The sequence below is a fragment of the Coturnix japonica genome, chromosome 2 (genome assembly GCF_054131305.1).
Source record: "Coturnix japonica strain WE chromosome 2, WE-NBRP24, whole genome shotgun sequence".
Classification (NCBI taxonomy): Eukaryota; Metazoa; Chordata; class Aves; order Galliformes; family Phasianidae; genus Coturnix; species Coturnix japonica.
This window is the reverse complement of record NC_140664.1, coordinates 26963576-26988044: the sequence shown is the minus strand read 5'-3', so window position 1 is coordinate 26988044 and position 24469 is coordinate 26963576. Positions and strand designations below refer to the sequence as shown.

Genomic DNA, 24469 nt, shown 5'->3' with positions numbered 1-24469 from the left:
GATCCTGATTCAATCCTATTACAGCTTTTTATAGTTTAAGCTCTAGAGAAAGCAAACTCCTTGTCAAGGCTTTATTTTACAGATTCCTTTGTGTGTGCTATGCTTGCTGGTCTCTACTTTCCCTTTTAATTTTTTTTTTCCTGTAGTAAATAATGAGCTGCCGCCTGAAATCCGGCTTGCCAGTGGTCAGCTAATGGGTGATGACCTGTCCCTCCTTACTGCAGGAGAGCTGTCACCTTATATCAGTGACCCAGCGCTGAAGCTATTCCAGTGTGCTGTTTGCAACAAATTCACCTCTGACAGCCTGGAGGCCCTAAGTGTGCATGTGAGCAGCGAGCGCTTGCTCCCCGAAGAGGAGTGGAGGGCTGTAATTGGAGACATCTACCAGTGCAAGCTCTGTAACTACAACACTCAGCTCAAAGCGAACTTCCAGCTCCACTGCAAGACTGACAAACATATGCAGAAGTATCAACTGGTGGCTCACATTAAAGAAGGGGGCAAAACTAATGAGTGGAGGCTGAAGTGTATTGCCATTGGCAACCCGGTTCACCTAAAATGTAATGCCTGTGACTACTACACCAACAGCGTGGATAAATTGCGCTTACATACTACCAATCACAGGCATGAAGCAGCCCTGAAACTGTACAAGGTAAGACAGTGACAGCAATTTAATTTGGCACCAAGTAGACTAGGAATTAACTGTTTCAGTGCTAATTGAACAAGACTGTGATTAATCAGCAGAATAAATGTTTGTGGAACATATGTATAATAAAAAAGAAAGCCTATGCAGGCTGGTTAGGAGGGTGTGCTAGCAGGGAATTGTGTAGATTCATCTGAGGGCCCATTCAGCTTTCAGTTTGCGAACAAAGGAAAGTAAGTTTATTTTTAAAAATCCTCTCATAATGCATAACTAGAGGGGTTTTACGTGTCTGATAATCTTTTCAAACTCTGTCTGTCACATTTTGCTTGGAGGCTTGACAGAGATTATGGAAAATGATGAATTTTCCATACTGTGCATGAGGAAGGAGATCAGTTTCTGGCTTATATATCTGCTTGCAAACATAGTCTATAACAGCCAAGATATTTTACATTGGTATTTTCAGTAAGGACATGCAATATGCCACGTTATTACCAAGGATATTCAAAAATAAGCTCTGCCATCCATTTGTCCGGCCTTCCTTTCTAGGACAGTAATGATTTTTCACAAACATGAAAGGGTGTGGTGTAGATAAATATGTTAGTAGAATGGCAACTATATTTTTATCTTTACTGGAAAAAACTATGTGGATATAATGAATATGTGGGAGTGATGAATACCATTTATTACACAACTTGTCATGACTTTTTCCAAACCCTAATTATGGGGTAACTTATTTTCTGCAGCGTGTTTACTGGATTGGCTTGATTGTCTTGGTTCACGTACAAAATATAACACATTCATTTCCAAGATGAATAACTTTGTAACTTATTAAAAACTTCTTTTGTCTAGGGGATAAAAAAAAAATCAGGAAATATTGCAAACCATTAGTCACTGTAACAAGCTCTAAATATGATTAGAAAATCCATTTTGCAAGTGTTATCTATTGATTTATACTAGAAATCTGTGATAACTAAACTATAAGGAGTCATCTGCTGATTACAGCAGCTATGCTGGTTTTCTAATCATGTTGAAAATGTGTACATATGTAGCAAATACAGAAAAGCCTCAGCAGATCTGTAGTTCAAGCAAAAAAAAAAACAAACAGAAATTTAGCTGGTGTTCAGCCATGTTCAAATGGTTGTTTTTTTTAATTAATGATTTTTAATTTTATAATCTGATAGTTGTAATCTTGGTGGATCTTCTATGACAAAAATGGCAGCAATGCAAAATCAGGCCTGTTGTGTTTTCCCATTGTGCTGGTTGCTCTGCTAATGGAGTCACATATTTCATTTAAATTGCTTTTTTTTTTTTTTTCTTAAATCCAGGTTGGTGGCCTTTTATTCTTGTTTGTTTGCTCTTTTTTTTAAGACCCAAAGTCCAGTTTTGAAAAGTGCCACAATAGCTGAAAGTGGGCCACCAACCTCCAGATCTGGTACTAGGCCAGGCTATCCAGAAAGACATCTGAGAGGAGAAGTGCATAAGAACTTAGACACTACCTGAACTTTGAGTCCTGCAGAGGATGATCTAAAATGTAAATATGGTAATCATAAGGCTGTTAATCTCCTGATACATTTATTTTTTATGACCTTTCCCTAAGATTGCTAGTGAGAATCTTAACTTTTTAATGTTTTGGTCTCCTATGATTCCCTCAGGAAGCTCAGAAATTTGTACCCCATTAGGCTTAAGAACTCTCAGAAAGCAGACAGCACATGCACATATAAACACTATTCTCATATAATCTCAATTCAAGACAAGTTTGAATTGATCATTTGTTGGTGTCTTAGAATTATTGTTCTAGATTTGAGGTTGGTAGTATTAGAGTGTGTTGCAAAGTATCAAAATATTGTAGATGTGTGTGCTATATAACAAAATGTAATGCCCCGGTATGTCATCTAGACATCTCTAGTTGTAATTGTGGATGTATGTTCAGTCCTTAAGGTGGAAATAAATGAGATTTTGAAGTCTGTTATCTACTGGCAGATTTCATAGTTTTGTAAGGTCTTGGTGAAGCAGTTGACACCAAGAGAGATGTAAACTTTTTTTTTTTTTTTTTTCTCTCATACATCAGATAAACTTTTAGAGCACCTAAGGAAAAAAAAGCCATTAATTTGTATGAATAATAGATATACGCCTTGGGAGCAATATCGAATATTCATGAATTGTGTTTATATTCGAGCAGCTCTTCTAACTCTTTTAAAATTAAAGTGCTGTGAATATGGTTTGGCAATAAAGACTTTAATACTAAAACCATATGAAAGCACAGAAAAAGTATCAGTGACTTTGTTCCTTTGCTTTGTCAGGCACCTCAGCTTTTTCTTTAGTCATTTGTATTTATTTAAATGTTATTGTTTTGTGAATTTTCTTTTTAAAAGTGTTGCCATGAGTGCTTGATTTCTCTTCCTCTGCTTAACTATTGATACAATAAAAGGATGTTTTTTCATGACTATTGCTTTTAAAGCTATCATGAACATCAGAGCTTACCTTCTGAAGCAGTATAATTTTAGGCTGTATCAAAATGTCACTTTTAAAGTTAGATTCTAACTGTTGTAAAGTAAAACTTTCAGTTGTTTTCTAAGCTGTTTTAAAAAGAAATGTCTCCTTGCAGAAGGTGCAGCTTATTATGTGACAGCTAGGAACAAGCACAAAGATGGCCTTAACCTAGGTGAACTAAGCTCAGACTAGAAGATATTCCCAAAGACTTGGAAATGTGGAGCTTGATATTAGCAAATTAAACCACAGAAGAGTGGGAAGTCCTTCACAGTATCCATCAAGAAGTATTCAGTAGCACCACAAGTAAACAGAGAAAGCCTCTGTAGCAACAGAGTGCATTTCCATTCTGCGGGAGGAAGTGTTGGATTTCTGCAGATTTGGGAAGTGGAGGTAGGAAAAGGATCTCTCTGGATATAAACTACATAGCGCTGAAACTGCTCTTAAGGAAGCCATTTTGTAGCTTAGTCAAATAGCTTTTGATTCAGGGAACCACATATATCATGTCTGGTGCTCATAAAATAGTTTCCAAATACTTCCAATAAATAAATAGTAAAAGGAGTTTGAATTTGACAGGATAGTCTTTTTCAAGTGAACTGTACTGGCTGTTAGGAAGTTTTAGTTAGCCAAGTAACAGAGTAAAGGGATCAATTTCTAATAGAAAATAAATATTTGAAATTAGTGTATCAAAACATTATTAAAATAACTCATAATAGCTTTAACAGACATTAATTGTATTTAAGGTTTCTACTTCAGTGTATGTTATACATGCAGCTATTTTGGAGCTCGGGGCAAGTGACAAGCAGCAGTTAGCAGGCAAATACTTAGCTGCATGAAAACTGCATTGGCTTTCCCTTTATTGACAAAATATTGATCCATAACACTATTAATGCTATGATTGTCAGTTCAATTTGGATAGATCACTTTACCTCTCCTGTTCTCAGACGGCAAAGATATTACCCAAAAGGAGTGACCTGATTTCAGTTTAAGAAGGTTAAAGGTTAAAGGTTAGCTCAAAAGCATCATCTGCCTAGCTGCTTAACTTTAAACTGATCAATTTAATGAAAATCTGTTTTGCAGATGGAGTTTTAATGTCTTTGGCAGGATTTAGTCAGCTTTAACATTAGACGTATGCTAGTAAAAATTATTTCTTTATTTGACCAGAACAACACCTTTTCTTTTATGTTTTAAGGTAAAAGGCATGTGGGATATGGTATTTTGGCAAAGGACCCAGAAGCAGAAAGTGTTGATGATCTTTCCATATGGGCTCAAAAACAGAATACCTTTATGTCTATTGCTAACGATGACTGAAGAAACAAACAAAGCTGCATTCATTTATTTTTTATTTTTTATTTTTTTTTACCATAATGCTTTACTTTGAAACCATAAAAACAAATTTCAGGCTAAACTGTCCTTGAAAAAGGTTTGTCTTCTTTGCCTAGGGTGGAATGCAACTGTATTCACATTTTTAACCTGGCAGACCGAGCTGATTGTCTCTTTTAAACCTCATATTTGTAGATCAGCAGTGTTCTTTTTTCTCCTTGCAAACTGAGTAGTAATTGTGTTACTTAACTGTAGATACCATAAATAATAAGGCAAATTAGTCAATCCAAATGGTAAATTTTATCTGATGGAGGTTATCCGAATAAACAAAGCATTAGATACTCACGAGTGTAAAGCAGAGCTTTGTGTTTATGTCTTCTGAGAATCTGGCCCTCACAATTTTTGCCAAGATAATTAAGTTTCAGCACAAGCATGTCTTTCTATTTTCAGATCTGTGCAATTCAATAGGAATTTCTTGGGCTGCTAATGCAATACTATTATATGTTAGCTTTGTAATTAGCCAGGACTCTATCCCTTCGCTGAAATGCATTGTAATATTACACACACAAGCATAGCCTGCATGTAGCAGTCATAAAAGTGGTGCCCTTTGTTTCATATTGACCTTCCAACTTATTTAAAACAAGTTTACAATGAGCCTTTGTTTTGTCCACAAATGATCATAAACAGCTTTCTAAAGAGCCCAATAAAATGAGATAATCACAAATGTATAACATCACATATTGAAAGGGTGGAAGAACAAACGGGGCTTTTACTATATTTTATAGGATGGATTTATAGCCTGTCCTTGGGTCACTTAGGGCCAAGAATTTTCACGGTCAGCTGGTTGGTCTTGCTAGCTAGCATCCTCTGCAGGAAATACAAATACCATGCAGCACCTGCTCTTCAGTCAGGGTTTTATGCTCCTGTTTTAAAGCAAAGTGTCCACTGCTCTTCTGGTTCAAAGTCAAAAGCTTAATTAGACTACCTTTTTATCTGTATGCGTCATCAGTGGAGCAGAATAGTCTGCCTGGATTCTACAATGCTGTTTGCATATTTGGGTTTTAAATCAGCCGAGGATGTTAAATGCTTTGCTCATCTTTGGTACATGCAGAAGGCACAAGTGGGATTTAGTCCATAGGTAACTTTTAGAGTGACAGTTCCCCAAGGAACACTGCTTGGGTTTTTCTCATTATTCTTGTTTTGGATGAAAGCATCGTTGTTAGGAATTAACAACTGCGATGGGGGTGTGAAGTGTAAGCACATGGGGGTGAATGAACTAACAGTCCCAATCACTTTGTTTGTTTTACTCTGTTTGGGATCGAATGTTGATACTTGATCAGCCCAGAACTTACACAGTTACATTCTTTTCATTTCAGTTGTCCTGCATGAACTTTGTAATTTAAAATCAAATATCCTAGGTATGTGCCAGTACAATTATTTAACTGTCATTGTCCCAGAATGATGGTAAAAGAGGTCAGGAGATTGTGCAGCATTGATTTGCATAAAAATCATTGTGCAAAGGAAATTGGAATATGTCTGCACATCTGAGGAGGCAAAGCATATTTTGCTTAATCTTATTCTTGTTTGTTTAGGTGGGGAAAGCTGTTCTCAGTGGTAGATGAAAGTTATTCTGATTTGTTGCTAAACATAAGCCTCACAATAGGAGATATTTCAATTTTTACAGTACTTGAAGATTTATGCTCATTAAAGGTTTTAAATGTTTTATGAAATTTAATTTCCACTGCATGTTTTAGTTACTGTAGTTCAGATTATGCTGTTGTGCTTGCCCATATAAAGACAAACAAAGGTTCAAAGTAGAATACGTAGTCAGCTAATGTGTATACTGACTGTACATACTTATACACTATTGTCAAGTAGATTTATTTCCCAAAGATGCAAGTTGGGGAATAGCAGAACAGTAATTTCAAACCTATTCTTTTTAGTTTGAATTCAAATCGTAATATTAGAGAAGTATTTTTCACATAACATTTCATGCATATTTTATTTGATATTCAGATGTTGTCTGGCTCTCAGATGGTCCTACATACCTTGCAAAAAATAATATGTATTGCATTTTGGCTTCTGGTACACTGCTAACGCAGAAAAATATTCTCAAGTGATGGTTTAGAGAATTGTCATTTAAATGTTGTTCCAATATTCAAGTCTGAGTGTTGTCCTAGATGAGGATGTAGTCACCCTTTGAAAGGAGACTGAACTAGTCTGTTTGGACATGAATTTCAGTGCACAGCCTTCCCAGGGGAGCATGAGTTTATAGTTTTGCTTGCAGAGCAGGAAGAGAGAGCAAAGAGGAGAGTAAAAGCAGCATAGAGGATCAGCCTCATTTATTCAGTATGTTCAACACACAAAATGGCTGTATAACAGCTGTTTCTGTGCCTGGAGTTCTTTCATTTTGACATTAAGAGAAATATGTAATTATTTCTGACTGAGATTCAAGGTAGAATTGCAATGTATTGTGTATGTGAGAGTATTACGTCAACGTGTGTGCATGTGTATATGTGCATAAATTGACTGCATCTATGAATTTAGCAGCCACTCCCACCCAGCCTTGCAGCACAGATTTTCTTGTTCCCCTTAGGAGATTTTATCTGATATTGCACCACAGGTGTCTTCTCTAAAATTTGTAATCTCAGTCTAGCAGACTCTCCCAGGTGGGATTTTTCTGCATCATCTCTTACACATAATTAAGAATGAGCAGTGAACAAAGGACAGAAGCGTGACAATAAAGTTGTATTTCTGACATGTGTATGTGTACTTCAGCTTTACCATTGTTTTTGATAAGTCACCAGGGAGAAACTTCCCATTAGTCTGTGTTGTTTTTTTGTTTTTTTTTTTTGTTTCATCCAGACAAAATGCAAGAACTGGGAATCTTAGGAGGGTGATCTATTTTAGGGTTGATAGGAGACCTCATATGTGCAGAACTGAGCTTTGAGTGATTTGATACACAGCTCTTGAGACTGCATTGTCTCTATATGTGTCCATCTCACTGGATAGACAAATTAATTTTCTACATTTGTTTTTTCCTTTAGGGGTTCAACTATCCAGTGTTTCTCTGGTCAGATATTATAAGGGGAGATAATAAAAATGCTGGTGAAAAATGTTAAGTAATACTGAAGCTGTTGAGTTTAGCAAGGACTCAGCACAGTGGGGGACATGTAATTCATTGGATAAAATATTTTGTATTTTGCCAGTGAACACACATGAAAATGTGGCAAAGTATGTAATACAGCACAATGGGAAATAGGTATTAATTTCATTAACTGCGGGTAAGATTTTTATGTTTAAAAAAAAAAAAAAAAAAAAAAGATAAAGCCAAAACAAACGAACAAAAAACCATAAATTGTCAAAGTTAACTTGTAACGTCTGTTTTTATTTTTTATCCTGATGGTCTGTCTTTAAAGCTGACTCCAGGTAGTGAAAAATGACAGTGGTCATTTTGATCCTCGTGATTATATATAAAGGCGAAGCTTTGGTGCAGGGCCTTTGCTTTGTGGACAGCTATGAAGGAGGATGTCACGGAAATGACCCCAGTGGTCTGCAGAGGATGGTGCCAGCTCTGCAGTTTGGCAGCAGACAGAAACACAAAGTACTGTGCACCATAGCCTCAGGGGAAACTGTATGTGCTACTCTCCCTGTGGGAGGGAAGGCATTAAGATAATCTTTAGCTTTTAAAGACAGGGGGCATTGAAGGAAACAAAAATTGAGCAAAGGTTGTCCTTGAATGATGAAGTGTGCAGATTCCCCTGCCTGGGGCATCCTACTGCAGTAGCACTGACAATAACAAAAAAACCTGTTTTTGTCATATATGAAGACTGTGAACAACACTCTTGCTTGGTGTACATGATTAGGAAATTACATGTTTCTAATATGTACCATAAATGACTGAAGAATAAAATAATAAAACGAACACTTGAATACATGAGTATCTAGCTACTAGTTTATTGCTGGATTATGTGCAAATGACCTGGGATATAGGGATAGTATTCAGAAGTCTGCCCAGATAAGAGTCTTTATTTATAATTTCTGTTCTCCATTGTAAATTGCCCCAAAGAACAAAAACACTCTCTGCTTCTTTGTCCTGGCCCTGGAAAGAATAATAATAGGGCCACACTACCCACAGAATCAGCACAGAATCTGCTGTTCAGGGATAGTTTGTGCTCCAGTTTTTCTGATAGGAAAAAATTACTCTTATTCAGAGAGGGTTCAATACCTGTTCAATACCTGTTGTGATGACACCGTTTAAAACAAACATTTATAGTGGACGCATTCCTAACCAGAAATTCAACAGGCACTTCCAGTTGTCTATATCATTATAAATGCCTTTGCATTGATAGAATGTTTCTGATAACCTTAACCTGTGATTTTGCATATGGGCATCTTTGACTGAAGGAGGGAGTGGCTCCAGTTTTTTATAGGCATTTTTCAAGAGAAATCCTGAGAAGTTCCAACTATCTCAAATATCAGGTATGAATGATGCTATCAAACATTCCTTACTCAAAAGTATGGATCTTAATGGCAAGAGGGAAGAAAGTGCACTTCATATTCAATTAATGGTGTTCCTGTTTTCTGTGGAATCTAGTAAAAAACTTGCATTCTGGGAAATCAGTTGAGGTAAAAATACTAAAGTTTTCCAGTTGAACAGACAATTTCTGAATGGACAGAAGTTTGATACTTTTACAACCATAACAGACCAGAAAAAAGAAGTCTAACTATTTACTTGCTTTTTGTGTCTGCTAGGGGTGAAAGCATGGAAAAAAGCTCACTTTACTACTGAAATGAGACAGCTTTTAGTAGCTAGATGTTACTATTTTGGAAACGCCCTACGGCATTTGCAGATATGTTCGCAGCTAATGAATGAGTGGAAATTAGGAAGACTGAAGCTGGTGGAAAAAACAAATGGCCAAACTTCAAGTTTTTCTGAAAATCTAGTGTCCTTATTTGTCCAGGAACCAGTGTGACTCATAATCTTTGACCTAGGAGGAAGTCAGCACCCTGCTGCTATATATCAGAGCAGGATCTTATGAAGTCAGCTCCAACATGATTAAAACACAGTCTACAAAAATAGTTTAAGAGTAGTTTTACCAAGTTTGTGACCTAGAACAATTGGACTGATTCAAAAGCACTACTTCATTGGCCCCTAGGATTAAAAATGATGCAGATGCATCTCAGAAACAGGTCTTGTACCTAAGCTGTGGATATCCCTTGTCAGTTTTTTGCTTGCTTAGTTTCATAAGTCATGATGAATTGGATCTGCTGTCAGTGAGCTCTGTCTCCTTGTTCCTAATCTACTGGTGTGTCTTGCAGTGTGTCAGGCTTCATAACTATCTTTACAGTACTTGAGTTTATGTGGCTTATATACTCAAGGGATGAAAATCTTCAGAAACAATCATTAGAACTCCTGGAGAGTATTTTTGAGAAAGAGCAAATCCTTTTGCATAAGGCATTTTGGGGTATACAAATGACAGCAGCTGTGGTGTTAGAGTTCTATGTGGTATTTTTCATAATTAAGGAAGGGGACTGAGCTGATAATGAGTAAAAGTACTCTCAAATCACAAGTTACAGAATTCAAACCTATAACCCAGTTCCCTCTGCTTCTGAGTTCTGCAGTTATAAAGGTACTGGGCCACATGTGTTCACAATAGGAACAAAACAAATATGTCTATTTTAGTACTTTCTTATCCTAATAGCTTTGGAAGATAAGCTCAGTGCTAGCACTACTATTAAAAACAGTATGGCCTTGGGGAAAAAACATAAAAAATCTCTAACCAAGCAGAGGTGAGAGGGAGATTAGCCCCTGTATGTTTGGCATTCTTAACGGACCTTATAGAGATGTAACTATGCATACCACTTAATTTCTTCATATATATGAAGAAATATATATATATGGATAAATATGTCGTTCTCTCTGCCTATATTTATATATGTGCTTGATTGAGTGTCACTGGAAGGAATAAGTCAGAGGTGGAATCTGAAGTTTTCATGCTCATGAGAACTTTAAAGAGCCAGATATTACCCAAAGCTAGTGTTAGGGCGGAAGTCACAGTTGTTGGAGACTGGGTTTCTTGCACAGAGGGTGCAGTGGGGGAAGAAAAAGGCAGGTGTGTGTACTTATAAAAGTGTACACTTCCCAAGAGCATAAACAGAACTTAAAACTATGTGTGTCCATACGTACAACAGGCTGCCACTGTTACCTCCTATAGTACTGTGCAAATATCCATATATGTTAGTATCTGCTGTAGTGATGGTTGGATTTCGATTTCTGTTTTATTTTCCCTCTCCCACTTACTCATAATAAAACAAGCTCTTCTAGGGCTGAAATTTTCAGGATTTGATCTAACTTCTTAAAAGAATATTTCTTCTTTCGAGTCACTACATCGTGATTTATCTAACCTACTTGTCCTGATGAAAAATACTCCACTGCAAATAAAATTAGTCAAGTACATCTCTTTCAGTAGCTGTCCATAAAATAAGAGAATGTTATTTTAGAAGAAACAACACATTAATAGGCCAAGTATGTAATCATTGTCCTATCACAGCAAATTATGCCATTAGTCCACCTTATCTAATCTCTTTGCTTCAGACTAACAACAATTGCTCCTCAGAGTAGAGAGAGGGAAAAAAAAAGCTATTGGTGAACAAATATGGAACAATGTTGCTCACAAAGGAAGTTCTTTTTCTTTTTGTATGTGTTCTCAAAGAACAATGGATTAACACTGTACAAATTCATATATATGTATATTTATATATATTTCCCAAAATGGTTTTTGAATAGACTTATATGTACATATAGATCAATTCAGTTTATAAACTAACTTTTGAGTAATCACAATCAACACGGAGGAATTTCACAGGTTAATTTAATTGGCATATAAATGTAATCTTCCACCTTTAGCTTGTTTATTCATTTAGTAACAGAAGAGAAAGATGATGTGCTCTTTTGTGTTTTAGTATCTTTCTATATAGTCTTTATTTCTTCATAAATAATCTTTATAAATATTTTATGATCTTTCTATCGTATCTCTCTTTTTCTTTCACTATTCATGCACCATACAATTTCAGTCTATTCAGTGTTGCTTTTAGTGGACATTTTTTCCACATTTCTGCTAACCCCAGCACTGATCCATGAACTCTTTCTGCCCCTGCTCATTTTTTTCTAGAGATATTCGGATATTTCAGAACTGAACACACTGTTCTCAGTGGAGCTGTATGATTTTATTGTCCCATGCCTGGTGCATCCAAAAATATAATCTGCTTTACACAAATACTATTGCATTCTGTTCTGGAACTATGTTGCTTTCATTGTGTCTTTTCCTATACCTCTTTTCGTACTGATGCCCATGTCTTATTGTGGTTAAACTTAATTTAGACTCTAGTGGTATGTTTCATTGGTTTCAATTGTTTCTTATAATGTATATATTTTGATTTAATTTGTCAGTACTAAATTTCACCTTCCTGCTTAGATAGCTTTAAACCTTGCTGGTGTTCCTCATGATTCTATGGACAGTCTTGACTGGCATGAATTCTTTTACACCGTCTTAAAGACAAGTTCTAGTGTGATGGTAGAAGACTCAGAGGTAATCTTTGCTATTTTGAATGGCTTGCTACTGCCTGTAGCTTGGTTTCTGTCTGTCAGTTTCCAATCCATGACTCTTTTTTGCTTCTGTGGTAGTTGCCTAGATTAAGTGGTTAGGCCATCTCCTGCTTACTTAGTGGGGAGAAGGAAAACTCCAGCTCTGAATTAGTCTGTGGAAGAACTAATTCCCCCCACTATTAAGAGAGTGAGGGAAAAATGTGTTCAGCTTACTCCCTTGTCACACTGCCTGCCTCTTCAGACAGCTGCCTCTTGTTGCTTTCCCACATCTATTGCTACACAGAGTGAATTGAGGGTGAAAATATCAGCAGACAGTTAACTATTTGTTGAGCCTGAAGAACAGAAATAGAAATAGCTAATTAACCATCTATCTACAGGATTTTTTTTTGCCCCAGATACTCCTTTGCAGGTGCAAAAGAGAAGCTGTATCTGAATGCAGACTACAAGGCTGAAACATAACTCAAAGGGACTCTGTAGTGTGCTCTTTTTATACAGTTAGTGCTAACTTTAATGTATTATTGATTGTTATTTAGGTACACCATGAAATACAGATGAAATGTCTGTTGTGGTTGAACTCATACTGTAGGTACTGTGTTGACTTTTGGATTTCTGTGGCCTTCATGCTGCTTGACATTAAAACCTTTCACATTAGGGTTTAGAAAAAAGCAAAAATACAGTAACTGTGTATCCTGTATGTAGTGTGAAGTAATGTGAAACTGATGCCAAATGCCCTCCCCGCCAAGTAAATAATACTAAAATAAAATACTAATTTCAGAGCAAGCCAGGAAGTTCAGAATTCCCCGTGTGAGTACATACAAACACTGGCTTAGAGTAGTCACCACCTGAATTTTAATTAGCCGTGCTACCTGCCAGTGCTAAAGGAAGTGCTAAAAGGAAAGGGATTAGGGCTCTGAGTTTCTGAGCAGCCAAGTGCTCCTGTTGATCACCTGCGTTCACCAGCCGGGTCCTGGCTGAGGATATCTCTTCTGGCCTTGCACAACTCTCTGGGCTGAATGCATCAGCTACTTTGAAATATAAAAAAGAGTGACATCAGAGGATCAATTACTGCTGAAGCATCACTGCAGAGCCCTGTGATACTGCTAATTAGTTAAAGCAGAAATGCATGTTGATATGCATTTTCCTTGGCTGTAGCTCACTGAATATCTTTTCACAAAAAGAGGTTTGAGTCTTCCTCCTCCTATTTTTTTTTTTTTTATTAATGTACATAGCTGTTGTTTTTTTTCTTTTTTGTTTCCTATGCACCCATAAAACTAAACATGAATGGCTCTCATTCTTTCCAAGAGTTTGCATCTTAGAATAGTTTGCTTTTGTTTGAAACTCTTCTTCAAGAGGGTATTAGTCATTAGAGAAAACTTGAAATACAGAAGTGTACAACAAAGGCACAGGCTGATACTCTCTAACCTTGGCTCTGCTCCCTCTCTACTATGAATGGAGTGAAAGCAACTGGATATTTGCTGAAAGTTCCCTGCAGAGGGGGAGGGAAGGGTTGCTCCACTGGTGCTGGGGAGTCCCTGGCTGGCAGTGAGAGCCCTGTCCTTCCCTGGACACTGTGCAGGAGGTATGTCAGGAGAAGGGACAGGAAGAGCAGCGGCTAGACTACACATCAGTGTGTCTGTGGTGAGAAGGAAATCACCCCTGTCATGGAGAGATCCTGGGCAGGGCTGGCTCTAGAGGATGCTGGGGACAGCAGGAAACTTTTTGCCTGGTACAGAAAGGCAGAAACTGTTGTCACAAGGTATAAACTGTTACTGCAGTCCTGTATTTTGATACCTGGCTCAGGTAAGTTTCAGTTATTCTCTGTTTACCTTCCAGGGGGCTGAGCTGGGCTGTGTCAGAGGGTTCTGGACTTGAATTGCCACTGTTGTATCCAAGCACAGACTGTTCCTTTTAGTTGCTAAAACATAGCAGTTTCTCACTCAACCCCTTCTCCAAACTTACATGAAATACTTTTAATCTAACTTTTTTGCTTTGGCGAGGATTATTTCTGAATTTACCCATAAATAAAATATTCAGTTGCAAATGATAGAAGCAAAGTCCCCAAAACATTTTCTTTAGTGCAAGAGAATTCACATCGTTAAAATCTGAACAATTTAGAAGATACAGGGTTTTTATTGTTTCTATGACTTCTTATCCTCTGTAGGGTTTGTTTGAGGCTTTAATTTGTTTGTTTCTTTCTTTCTTATTAAAATGGTGATGAAAGAGATGGGAATTATGTGGGCTAATCCATCTTTGTTGTAGTACTGCTGATCTCGTTAGTGTTACTCCAAGGGTAAAACTGGCCCAGGAGTTTTCCAAAATGACTGTGTTTCCTAACTCTGTCAACTGCCTGGGACATGGCTCTCCTGTGGTTTGACTGCTGTGGTTTGTCACTACTGTGAGGAATTATTCAGTTCAAAATGTTCTGTTATTTGGGTAATTTCTTGCTGAAATTGATGGTTACTGTTTCTGTTTTTTTTTTTTCCCCTTAAGTTTATTTCTAGGGTTTTTCCATTTGTTTCTGGTGCTCTAGAGAAAAGGGTAGTTACAAAGGGAGAGCCAGAGAGACTATTCCACAGAGTGGGTGTGAGAGAGATGAGAGGATTTGAATTTTGAAGTGTTTTCCTTCCACTGAAACAGCTCCCCTGCTTGATACCCAGTGTGTTGTTAGAACTAAATCTACTTCCTAAATATCTTGTACAGATCAGAACTAGTTACTGGGTAGCGATAATCATGACATACTTTGTGAGTGTACGTATTAGGTCACCTCGCCTGTAGCCGGTTTTTCCTCCTAAATTATTCCCCACTTGTGAGCATTTTTCAAGCAGCTACTATTTAAAACCAGAAAGCCTCCACCCTGAAAGGCCCCAACCTGTCAGAAACATTTCCTTTCTTGCCTCAAGCTTGGAATTTCACTCCAAAGCTCAGTCTCTCTCGGGACTTTGCTGAGTGTCATCCTTGCCTGCTAGTTTGCTTTCTGTAGCCTCAGTCATGTACACATGCTGCCAGTGCTCACCACCTCCCCACATTCTTCTTCCTGCTCTATGAGCATCGCTACGTGTCTATTTTCACAGTATCATCTGTGTCTGGATTGGTATAATTCCTGCTGTACTTAGTTCAATTTCATTTTTGCCAAGCCTAAAACTCCTTTATATTTCTGCTCTTTTCTGCCAATAATCTTTCCCACTTTCTCTTGTGTATACATGTGAGTGTTTGTGTACATTATCACATACGAATTTCTAATTATTTGGGATGAGTGGGATAAAGCTTTCATTGTCTGAAGTTTGAGTTGGCTATGTTGTTTTTAAGTTTAAAAGACAGAAAAAGGTATGCTGACCATCCCACAGGGAACTATCATGTGTTTTGAACCTTCTGCATATTTTCATTAGGAAAAAATATGTTAGAAAGTTCTTTAACTGCATCAGTACTCTTTTTTTTTTCTTTTTTTTTTTTTTTTTTTTTTTCATAAGACTATATGTGCCAAGCTGAGCTGTGCTAATACTAAGGGGAAAAAAAACGTTGTGATATTGTGACTAATACATATTAGAAACCTCTTACATTTTTCCTATAATAGTTTTTCCATACATAATAGTGTTTCGGTATGAATGCCTGACATCTGAAGGCCTATCAGAGTTGAAAAAGAGTGCTTGCATTCTGCTGGAAAGCTGGAAACTTCCCACTTCCAATGCTATAAAGCTCCTTTTTCAGGCTCACAGATCACAAGATTAACACATCATTGTAGAAGGCCCATCCTGGGTTTTGGCCCAGTGTAATTTGAATGGAAATTTTTCCATTTGAAAGGAAGCAAGGAAAAATAACTTTGTTTGCAGCAAAACCAAACTAATGACAACTTGTTTAAGCTATCTGGGCTGGGAGTGTTAATATTAACTGCCTGTGGAAACAGTTTTAGGTCTGGTGTCACGCATAGAGATTACGTTAACATCATCTTTTAGGAGAGATTTGATGCTTTCCTGAAGAACATTTCCATCTACCTTTTACATGGCTGGTTTCAGAGAGAACCTTGAAGTGACAGAGTGCTACCTGTGAAGAACTCCGGACCCTTGCTGAGTTCACAGTGTCTAACTGAAATTATCTATATGTGGTATCAATATGTGGGATGCCAGCAAAATGCAGCATGAAACGTCTCTACACCATGGTCTTTCATTCTGTTATATGCATAACCAGTGAGGCAAATACAAGGAATTATCTGTCCATATAAAGTGTCAGGCCAGAAGTTAGATATTCTCAGAGACTAGGTAGTATCATTTAGAAAGTGTTAGGATCTGGCACATCTCAAGTCAAAATTGAATTTTTTATTGACTTTGGTGGCACTAAAGTGTCACACATGACACAGTTAAATCTATTTTATACAATAATTTGTGTATATTCATTTGCATATAATATATATCATATATGTGTACAAATATTTCTGTTGTATTTTACCCAATTATATAAACCATTTTTATTTAAACAAACTAATATGCAGATGTCTGTAATGAATTAACTGAAAAGTCTGTACTGTGGTAATGGAAATGTAATAGAGACACATTTAGCACAATTGCAATATTGAGATTTGTTCAGTTTGCCACGTACCTTCCTTTACTGCAAAACCATGGCTTTTTTTTTCTATTTTTATCAGTTTTCAGCTACAAATGTTTTACATTATGAAACCATGTAAAGCAGACTAAAAATTGGTAAGTCTAAGAACAGATAAGCTAAAGACTTAATTTCTTTGGGCTAACTTCTTTTACCAGCTTTCACAGATACAGACTGTATCTGAAACCCCTCATCAGAACAAAATGAACATTTTAGCATTCTTGGACATAATATCAGGCTAATGTGCTCCCTGAATGACATCCATTGCATACTGTATAATTGCCAGCCTGCTTCTCTGAGTGCCTTGAAGATTACATTGTTTTAATGTCCCAATATTAATAACCAGATGTGATCTTCTTCCTGCTCAGAGGTCAAGTGAGCTGGCCAGGTCAGGCTGTTTGTCTGTGTGCACAGACTGTGAAGTCTATTCAGAATGACAGGTATGGGGGGCTGGGTGGATAGGGTGTTAACCTCAAGACCACCAAAAGGGACTTCTCCCTGCTGGGAACAAAGACCAGTAGGAGCTTCAGCCTTTTTCAGTACTCCTGAGATTTTAACCAAGTGAACAAAAGATGATGCACAGATGAATAAATACTCTTCACAACTGATACATAATTTAAGATGTTCAGTTACAAACAACCGGATATGTGTTTGTGATTTCATTTAAGTGCAGTCCAGTTATCTGCAATCAGTTAATATTTCTGTATGCACAGTTTCTGCATGATGCTTTATATGCTGAGAGGATGCTCAGTTGCTGGTGTTCAAATACAAACTAGCCTTGAAAATAGTCCTAACACTTAAAGAAATAGCATTAAAACAACAGCAGTTTCTACGAGGTGTTTTGTGCCCACTAGTTTGTATTTGCCAGCCTATGTGGAGAACTATTTTATAGCAGATAGTATGATATACGTTTATTAAACATATATTTATAAAACCATTTATTCATCTCTTTCTGTTAGGTAAAAAAAAAAAAATAAATCAAAAGAAGAAGCTATTTGTTTCCTAATTGATTTTGTACGTTAGTTGTTCATTGAATAGATAAGTAGTGCCTGTGATATTTGATTACAGAGCAAGGCACCCATTTAACCTTCCGTTCTTTCCTGGCCAGGATTTCAAATACAATACAACGTACCTCCCTTAGGCTCAGTAGGATTAGACTGCTAGCAGTAATCCCTGATGCTATGAAATAGACCTGATAGAACTTCAACTCACTTGTTTAGGATTATGCTCATGAATTTCAGCTCATCTAGTTACATTAACCCTTTGGGAGCTTGTGTGGGTTATGCTTTTGTAAATAACAGTGTATACTGTAGTAAACAATGGCAGATGAATATCAAAACCTATAAATGAGTTTTGAAGTATTCACTTTTACTTGGTGATCAAAATGTAAAATTCACATTAAAAAACAAAACAAAGACAGACAAATTATATCTGCCAGCTATAAAGCATCGGTGTAGAACCTCCCAGTATAGTGACTCGAATGTAAGCATGGTCCTAGGATAATGAAAAGGGGTACTAGTACTTGACCCATTACTTCCTTACTTTGCAGTTGAAAGCAGTGATCCCGATAAAGGTAGTAATGACTTTTGATTACTTATGTCTGAATCCAAAAACACCGAGAGTACCAGACCATTTCTGATGGACTGTTAGACAGCTGGCAGGCAAAAGGATTGTAATTACTGCAGATTTGAGCCACCCTTTTGAATTGTTGACTTCTATTTAAATGCTGATTTTTAATCTGGCCAAATCACTATTGGGAATAACCAACAAGAAGAAGGAACAGATATTTTCTGTCTTTCATTTTCAGGATCCTAAAACCCAGCAATGAAATAAATATTGTTTCCTATTACCAGTCCATTCAGTCTTTAGTGGAAGGGCTCATTAAATATGCATGTGCACAGCTTATTGTATTAAATATTGAAATGAATATATATATGTTTTACAATATGCAAGAAAAGTACATATGAAAAAATGGAGGGTTTGACTTGAGAACTCACCTACTTTCACCTTCTTGGCAGCAGAGAGAGTTGGATTAGGTCTGACTGAATATTCATGTTAAGGCATCAGTTGTTGAAACTACTTTCCCCTCAACATACCTACATGTGGAACTGCTGTATTAAAAGACAAGATGACAAGGAGAATAAGTGCTGCTAGTTGCACTTGACCACACAGAAGCATCAGGACATTCCTTTACCCCTTTCTTTACTAGGAAATGGCAAGCCTTTCATTGTAGATCTGTTGGATACTCTTAATACATTTGATGACAAAATGGTGTTGATGAATAGCTGAAGGCCATGAGAGCAATAAATGAAGTTATTCTTGAGTGACTACGTTTTTTTTTGCAGGGAGAACTCAGGAGTGGGGGCAGTTTGGGGTGGCTGTTCATCAGCCTGGTGGGTGCAGTCATGTGCTCCCAGGTGGAGTATTGCTGAGTTCTAGTCTGTCACTCTTCTTGATCAACATATGCCTGAGGCCATTAGGGGAAAATCATCTGTGCTTGAGGCTGGGATATCTCCAACATGCAGATGATTTCCATCTGTACAACTGTTTAATCAGATTTGGATGGTAAAATCAGTTGTTTAACTGAGTTTGTTGCAAGGCTTTGGGTTTGGACTTACCAGCTGCATTGCAAACCGAGTTCATACTGGTAGGATTCAACACTTAGTGGAAATGGCCAAGTTATCATTCTGTAGCTATCCTACAGTCCATAAACAATGCTGGTTTCTGTGTTTGACTACCAAAGTAACACTAAGAGTAGTAAGCATGACTTTGTCATTTATATCTGGCAGAGTGCTAATGGGATGGATGTTGCTTCTCCTTCATAGAATCACAGAATGGCTTGGGTTGGTAGGTACCTCACAGATCATCAGGTTTCAACCCCAAATCAGCCTCTCTCCATTTCTTTTGTTATAGAAGTATCCTCCAAAAATCATTCTTGGTCCTGCTGCTGCAGCTCAACCTACAGTCATTTTCAATATTTAATATATTTAAACTTTTGTGCTCTGTTGCTTAGTTTTGGTTTGACACATGGTATATTTCTGTTCCCTGATTGATTGCAAATGTCCTATTAGAAATTGGCTCTTTCATGAGCACTCAGTTTACGCATTCAGAATGTGCTTTTCTCAGAAATTCTGCAGTATGCATTTACACATAGCTGTTTCTGAAACAATTCCTCGCTTAGGTCAGCAAATTTAGTTTGCAGAAATTCATGGAAAACAAACAGCTAAGAGATGGGACATAGAAGGAGCTAATGCAAAAATTCAAGATTAGAAAATTCAATGCTTTACAGTTCTCTTCCAGTGCTTTCATTCTAAGCACAGAATTTGGTGACCTTCACTTTGTCATCCTCATATGTGATGAGAAATGAGAAGTACACCTCCACACTTCTGGGAGGCTTTATCTGTTAGAAATAAAGCTATCTGTCCATTAGCGAGTGTTTCTGACAGTGAGTATTTTGCAGATAGCATCCCTGATCTATCCCATCTCACACAACTTCATTCTTGTTACAGTTTGATTCTATTTCAACCTGTAAGTGAGTGGGACCGTGATTCTCTCTGAAAACATCTCACTTCATACATGTAAGTCAGATCAGCAAGTAGAGCACTGGGCTTAATCTTAAAGGTACTGGAAGCTTGTATTTTTGGACAGCGCTCTGCAAGACCAGAATCTGCTTTCTCACTTTCTTGATCAAAATTTGGAATTTTTGATTATTCTAGCATAATGGAAAACCCACTCATCTCTCTGATTCCTGCAGGGCAAAGGGTGTGAAGGGTTGGTCAAAAGAAATTTTGATGGCTTGGATATTTGGATATTAGTGCTATTTGTTAATGTGCTTTTGTGCTTTCCCTTGGCAAAGGGAAAAAAAAAAAAAAAAAAAAGGTGGCTTTTGTATGTGGGAAGGGAATCTTATTAAGTCTAAATAAATAGACTGTAGGAACCATAGTAATACTTTACACTTCTGTAAAGTCTTTATTCTGGGGCTTTCAAAATGTTTTAACAATGTTAATGAAATCCACTGCTCCTACATTCTGTGTTAGACTAAGTGCAAACAGGGCCATCTTCATGTACATACTGGTAGACTAGGAGGAAGCTTGTGGTTAACTGTGTGCAGCAGTACTGCACTGCAAGTATTTTCATGGCATGTAAAAAAAAAACAAAAAACAAAAAACAAAATAACAACAAAAAAGAAACCGGTATTCAAGTGAAACTGTGCAGGGAATTGCCTGTAGGTAGGCAAAACATAATTACAAGTTGAAATTTGGCCAAGACATTTGTCTTAACACTCTTCCTCGTTTGAAAAAATGTGCCACGTACTTAATAACTTTATTAAGTACAAGCAGTTATGAAATCTGTTCTTTGTTTCAACCAAAAGAAAACATTTCCTAATAGGACGGTGCTGTTAAACACTGAGCTAAGGCACTGACTCATAACTAATTTAGACAGAGAGCTCCATCAATGAATTACCAAAACTCTTTTTTGTAGTGCTCGTGTTTTCCTTGGAGATCTCCCCTCCAAGTACTGCCCCTGCTTTAGCCTGCAAGATCTGAAGGGATCACAGCAGAAGGTGGTATGGCTTAGGGCTGTATATAAAATGATGAAGGAGAGAGTGAAACTCAGCCATGTGCTCCCTTTACTCAACACTGTGCTGGAGAATACAGTGGTGTTCAGTGAAACTCAGGGCTACTCTTTTTTCTGCAGTAAATAATCAGCCTGTGAAATTCCCTGCTGTGGTGGGGGGTTATCCGGATAAACAGTTTATCAGGATTTTTAAGAAGGATAAGGGGATGAACATTAATGATGTTTCTGATTATGCAGGCCAAAACAAAAAAGATACAAGAGCGTTTGGTTCTTTATTATTATGGTTAAACTTAGGATATAAACAGACTCCCTTCCAGGGTCAGGCGAGGATCTCTTGTCACACTGCACAAATGTTTTGGTTCTCTAAAGGCTTTTCTATGAATCCAATATTAGCTACTTGCATAGCCAGAATGTTGGAAGAGCTGGGCCAAGAGTGTGATTCATAGAGCTTCTCCTGCGTTTCTCTGTCTCTCTCTCTCAGTGAGATCTCAGAGTTTCAAATGCAAATACAACGCCTTTCTAATGGCAATTTTAGTATTGTTAAGGCAAGATACTGCTCCAGCAGTAAGAGACCAAATCTGCACATCTGAATTTATTTTTTTCTTTGTCAAATTATTACTCAGCATGGGAGAGGAGTGACTGCGTCATAATTACTATTTTATTTATTTAATTTGGAAGTACAAACAATAGACAGAAAGGACTACTTGGTACCTCATTTGCTCCCGCTCAAAAACAGACATTGCCTTTCAGATGAGCATTTGCAGTCCTGTGGTCTTGCATTTTCATATTTGATAGCAACTCATCAGCATTGTATCATAGACAATTTGATATCCTAGGTGCAGCATGTAAAGGTACAGACTTTGAATATGTTTTTTAAAATTTTGATGGCCATTGGAAACATTTCATAGATTACTCTAAAAGCAGTTATGGCAGAGTATCTCTGAACATTTTTAGGAAGTACAACAATTTAGCTCCAGTTCTTGAAATACGATGGGTCCTCTGCTGCCCAGCTTCTGTGAAAGCTCCTTTCTGTAGTCTACATGGGACTATGTGAGATATAGCTTGACTCAGGTTATTATTTTTCATTGCAATTTTGTTAGCATCACAATAGCATGTTAACTTTCTGTGGTAAGTTATTAGGTGTCTGCTGCACAGCGCTCCAAGCAAAGTTTAAGAAGACAAGCTTCAGTGCTGTGAACACTACTATCAGAATAAACAATCCAGACCTCCCAAGACTATGTCCAGATGACTTTCTGGGTCTTGCCATGGCTACTGTCCATCACTGGCTGGTGTGCAGAACCAGGTCTGGAAGGGAGTTGGAAAAAGATAGAGGGTGGTAACTCAGTCACAGGGATTTGTCCTGATATAGGGCTGGGAGATGGCAGGCACCTGTATTCAGCATTTGGGAAATGCTACTGTATTTTCCAGTGCAGACTGAGTCTGGGAAAGCAGATTTGAACTGTAATAGAGGGTTCAGTCTTCTTTAAGTACAAGCATGTTGCTGAGCATGTTTGTTGTTTTTTTTTTTAATTATTATTATTTTATTTTTCCATTTCCATATTTCCCTTCTCCTCGCAAATTATATGCAAAGAACAGTGTGCTGAAGAAACTGCAGAATTCAGGATGTCAATGGGCCTTGACGATTTCTGTAAGAAGGAAAACTATTGCTTAACCCAAAAGAACAAGAAATCTCCCAGTAGAAGGGAAGAGATTGCATTGATGATCTGAGTAAAGAACTCAAAGAGAAAACTAATATAATATTGCCAAGTAGCTGGGCTGTAATGTTAAGCACTACAGAACAAAAAAAAACTTGGTCCAAAGAAAACTGCAGACACAGAAAAGTAAGCTAGTGGGAAAGCCAGGTAAAGGGCTTCAAATAAGGACTCCTTCAAATACAGTCCCAATATCAAGAGAAACAGGACTACTGCAAAGTTGAGAATAGAACAGTTATTATCATGCTCTTCAGTGACTGCACTATTTAACTGATTTCATATCTTTCTTACATATTTCTGCATAAAATCACAGTCAGTAATGCTGGCATTGTAAGTTAATTGTATTAACAGTATAATATAAGCTGTGTAAGCTGTACTGTAAGGTATATTTTTAACATATCCTTGCAGAGAAATCAGGTTTTCCTTTGTTATTTCTAGTCTTAGCCAGAGGTGTGTAGAAGGGGGAGGGGAATAAGGATTATTTTTAATCCTCAAGTCAGACATGGGTATGTGAGAGGACATCAGCATGCAAACCAACTAAATCTATTATTCTGAAGCAATGTACAATAGCTCCTAGAATGGGCAATGAAAAATAACATTGACCTAAAATAGACATGATTTTAAGCCATCTTTCCTTATCCAGCTTTATCAAGTTCTAATGGTAGATGTTGATTTGTCTTTGCATCATCCGGTATAGATGGCACATTAAATGATATAATTAGAAGCTGGATTTCCATTCTCTTAGTTACTTATTTTAGTCCTAGGAGTCATCACAATAACTTAAACTGAAAATAAACATGAAAATAGCATTAAAAATGTAATGTAAATAAAGCATTTATATCACATCACAAAAGTTCAGATTTAAAGGTCTTCAAAACAAACAGGAGTCTTTTTTATTCTCCTTTTCACACTTGTCATTTGAATCAAGGATTCAAACCTGAAATAACACAGTGGCATTTGCAGTCAGTCTCAGAAAGAAATGAAAGATTCTTTGGATACTGACACAGTCTTGGCGCTTTTTGCTGCAGCAGTGGTACTTTTAGGTTTAGCTTGAAGGATTTTTGTAGTTCAGACAAAGAAGAAGCTTTTGTCTCTAGGGCTCACACTTTAGCCTCTTCAACAGAAAGGGTTCAATTTCAGAAATATTTTTAAGCTTTTTAATAATAAGTGATGAGCCAGGCTTTTAGAAAATATGGCTGCTGTAGCCAGTAGGTAGTAATATAAGGAAATAACAAATCTCTTCTCATCCACTTCTTTTGTGTCATACAGCAGTACTAAATGGAATTTCATTTTAAGTGCATGTTCAGGTCAGATTTGCCTTACCCTTAGTGGCTGTGGTGAGAGTCAGTCTTCCAGCTGTTGCACAATAGCACAGACCCCAAAAACTCAGCAGGAAAAGCTCAGCTAACATGAGACATATGCTAATAAAAAACTGATTTTCCTTTTATTTCATTTTATTTATTTATCTTTTAATGTAGATGCCAGATGACATATCCAAATAATCACTTAAAAAATGGTTGGTAAAAG

At 37.2% G+C, this 24469-nt stretch overlaps 1 protein-coding gene across 12 annotated transcripts in view; it reads left to right on the top strand.

The window, feature by feature from the left end:
- Positions 1 to 24469, top strand: part of ZFHX4 (zinc finger homeobox 4) — a 157356-nt gene that overhangs the window by 33131 nt on the left and 99756 nt on the right. For 10 of the 12 annotated variants that reach the window (XM_085537269.1, XM_085537274.1, XM_085537271.1 and 7 more), the window contains exon 3: positions 147 to 649. In XM_085537269.1, coding sequence (XP_085393395.1) covers positions 147 to 649 — 503 coding nt within the window. The remainder of the gene's footprint in view (positions 1 to 146; positions 650 to 24469) is intronic. The other 2 variants (XM_085537277.1, XM_085537276.1) reach the window with 1 other exon arrangement.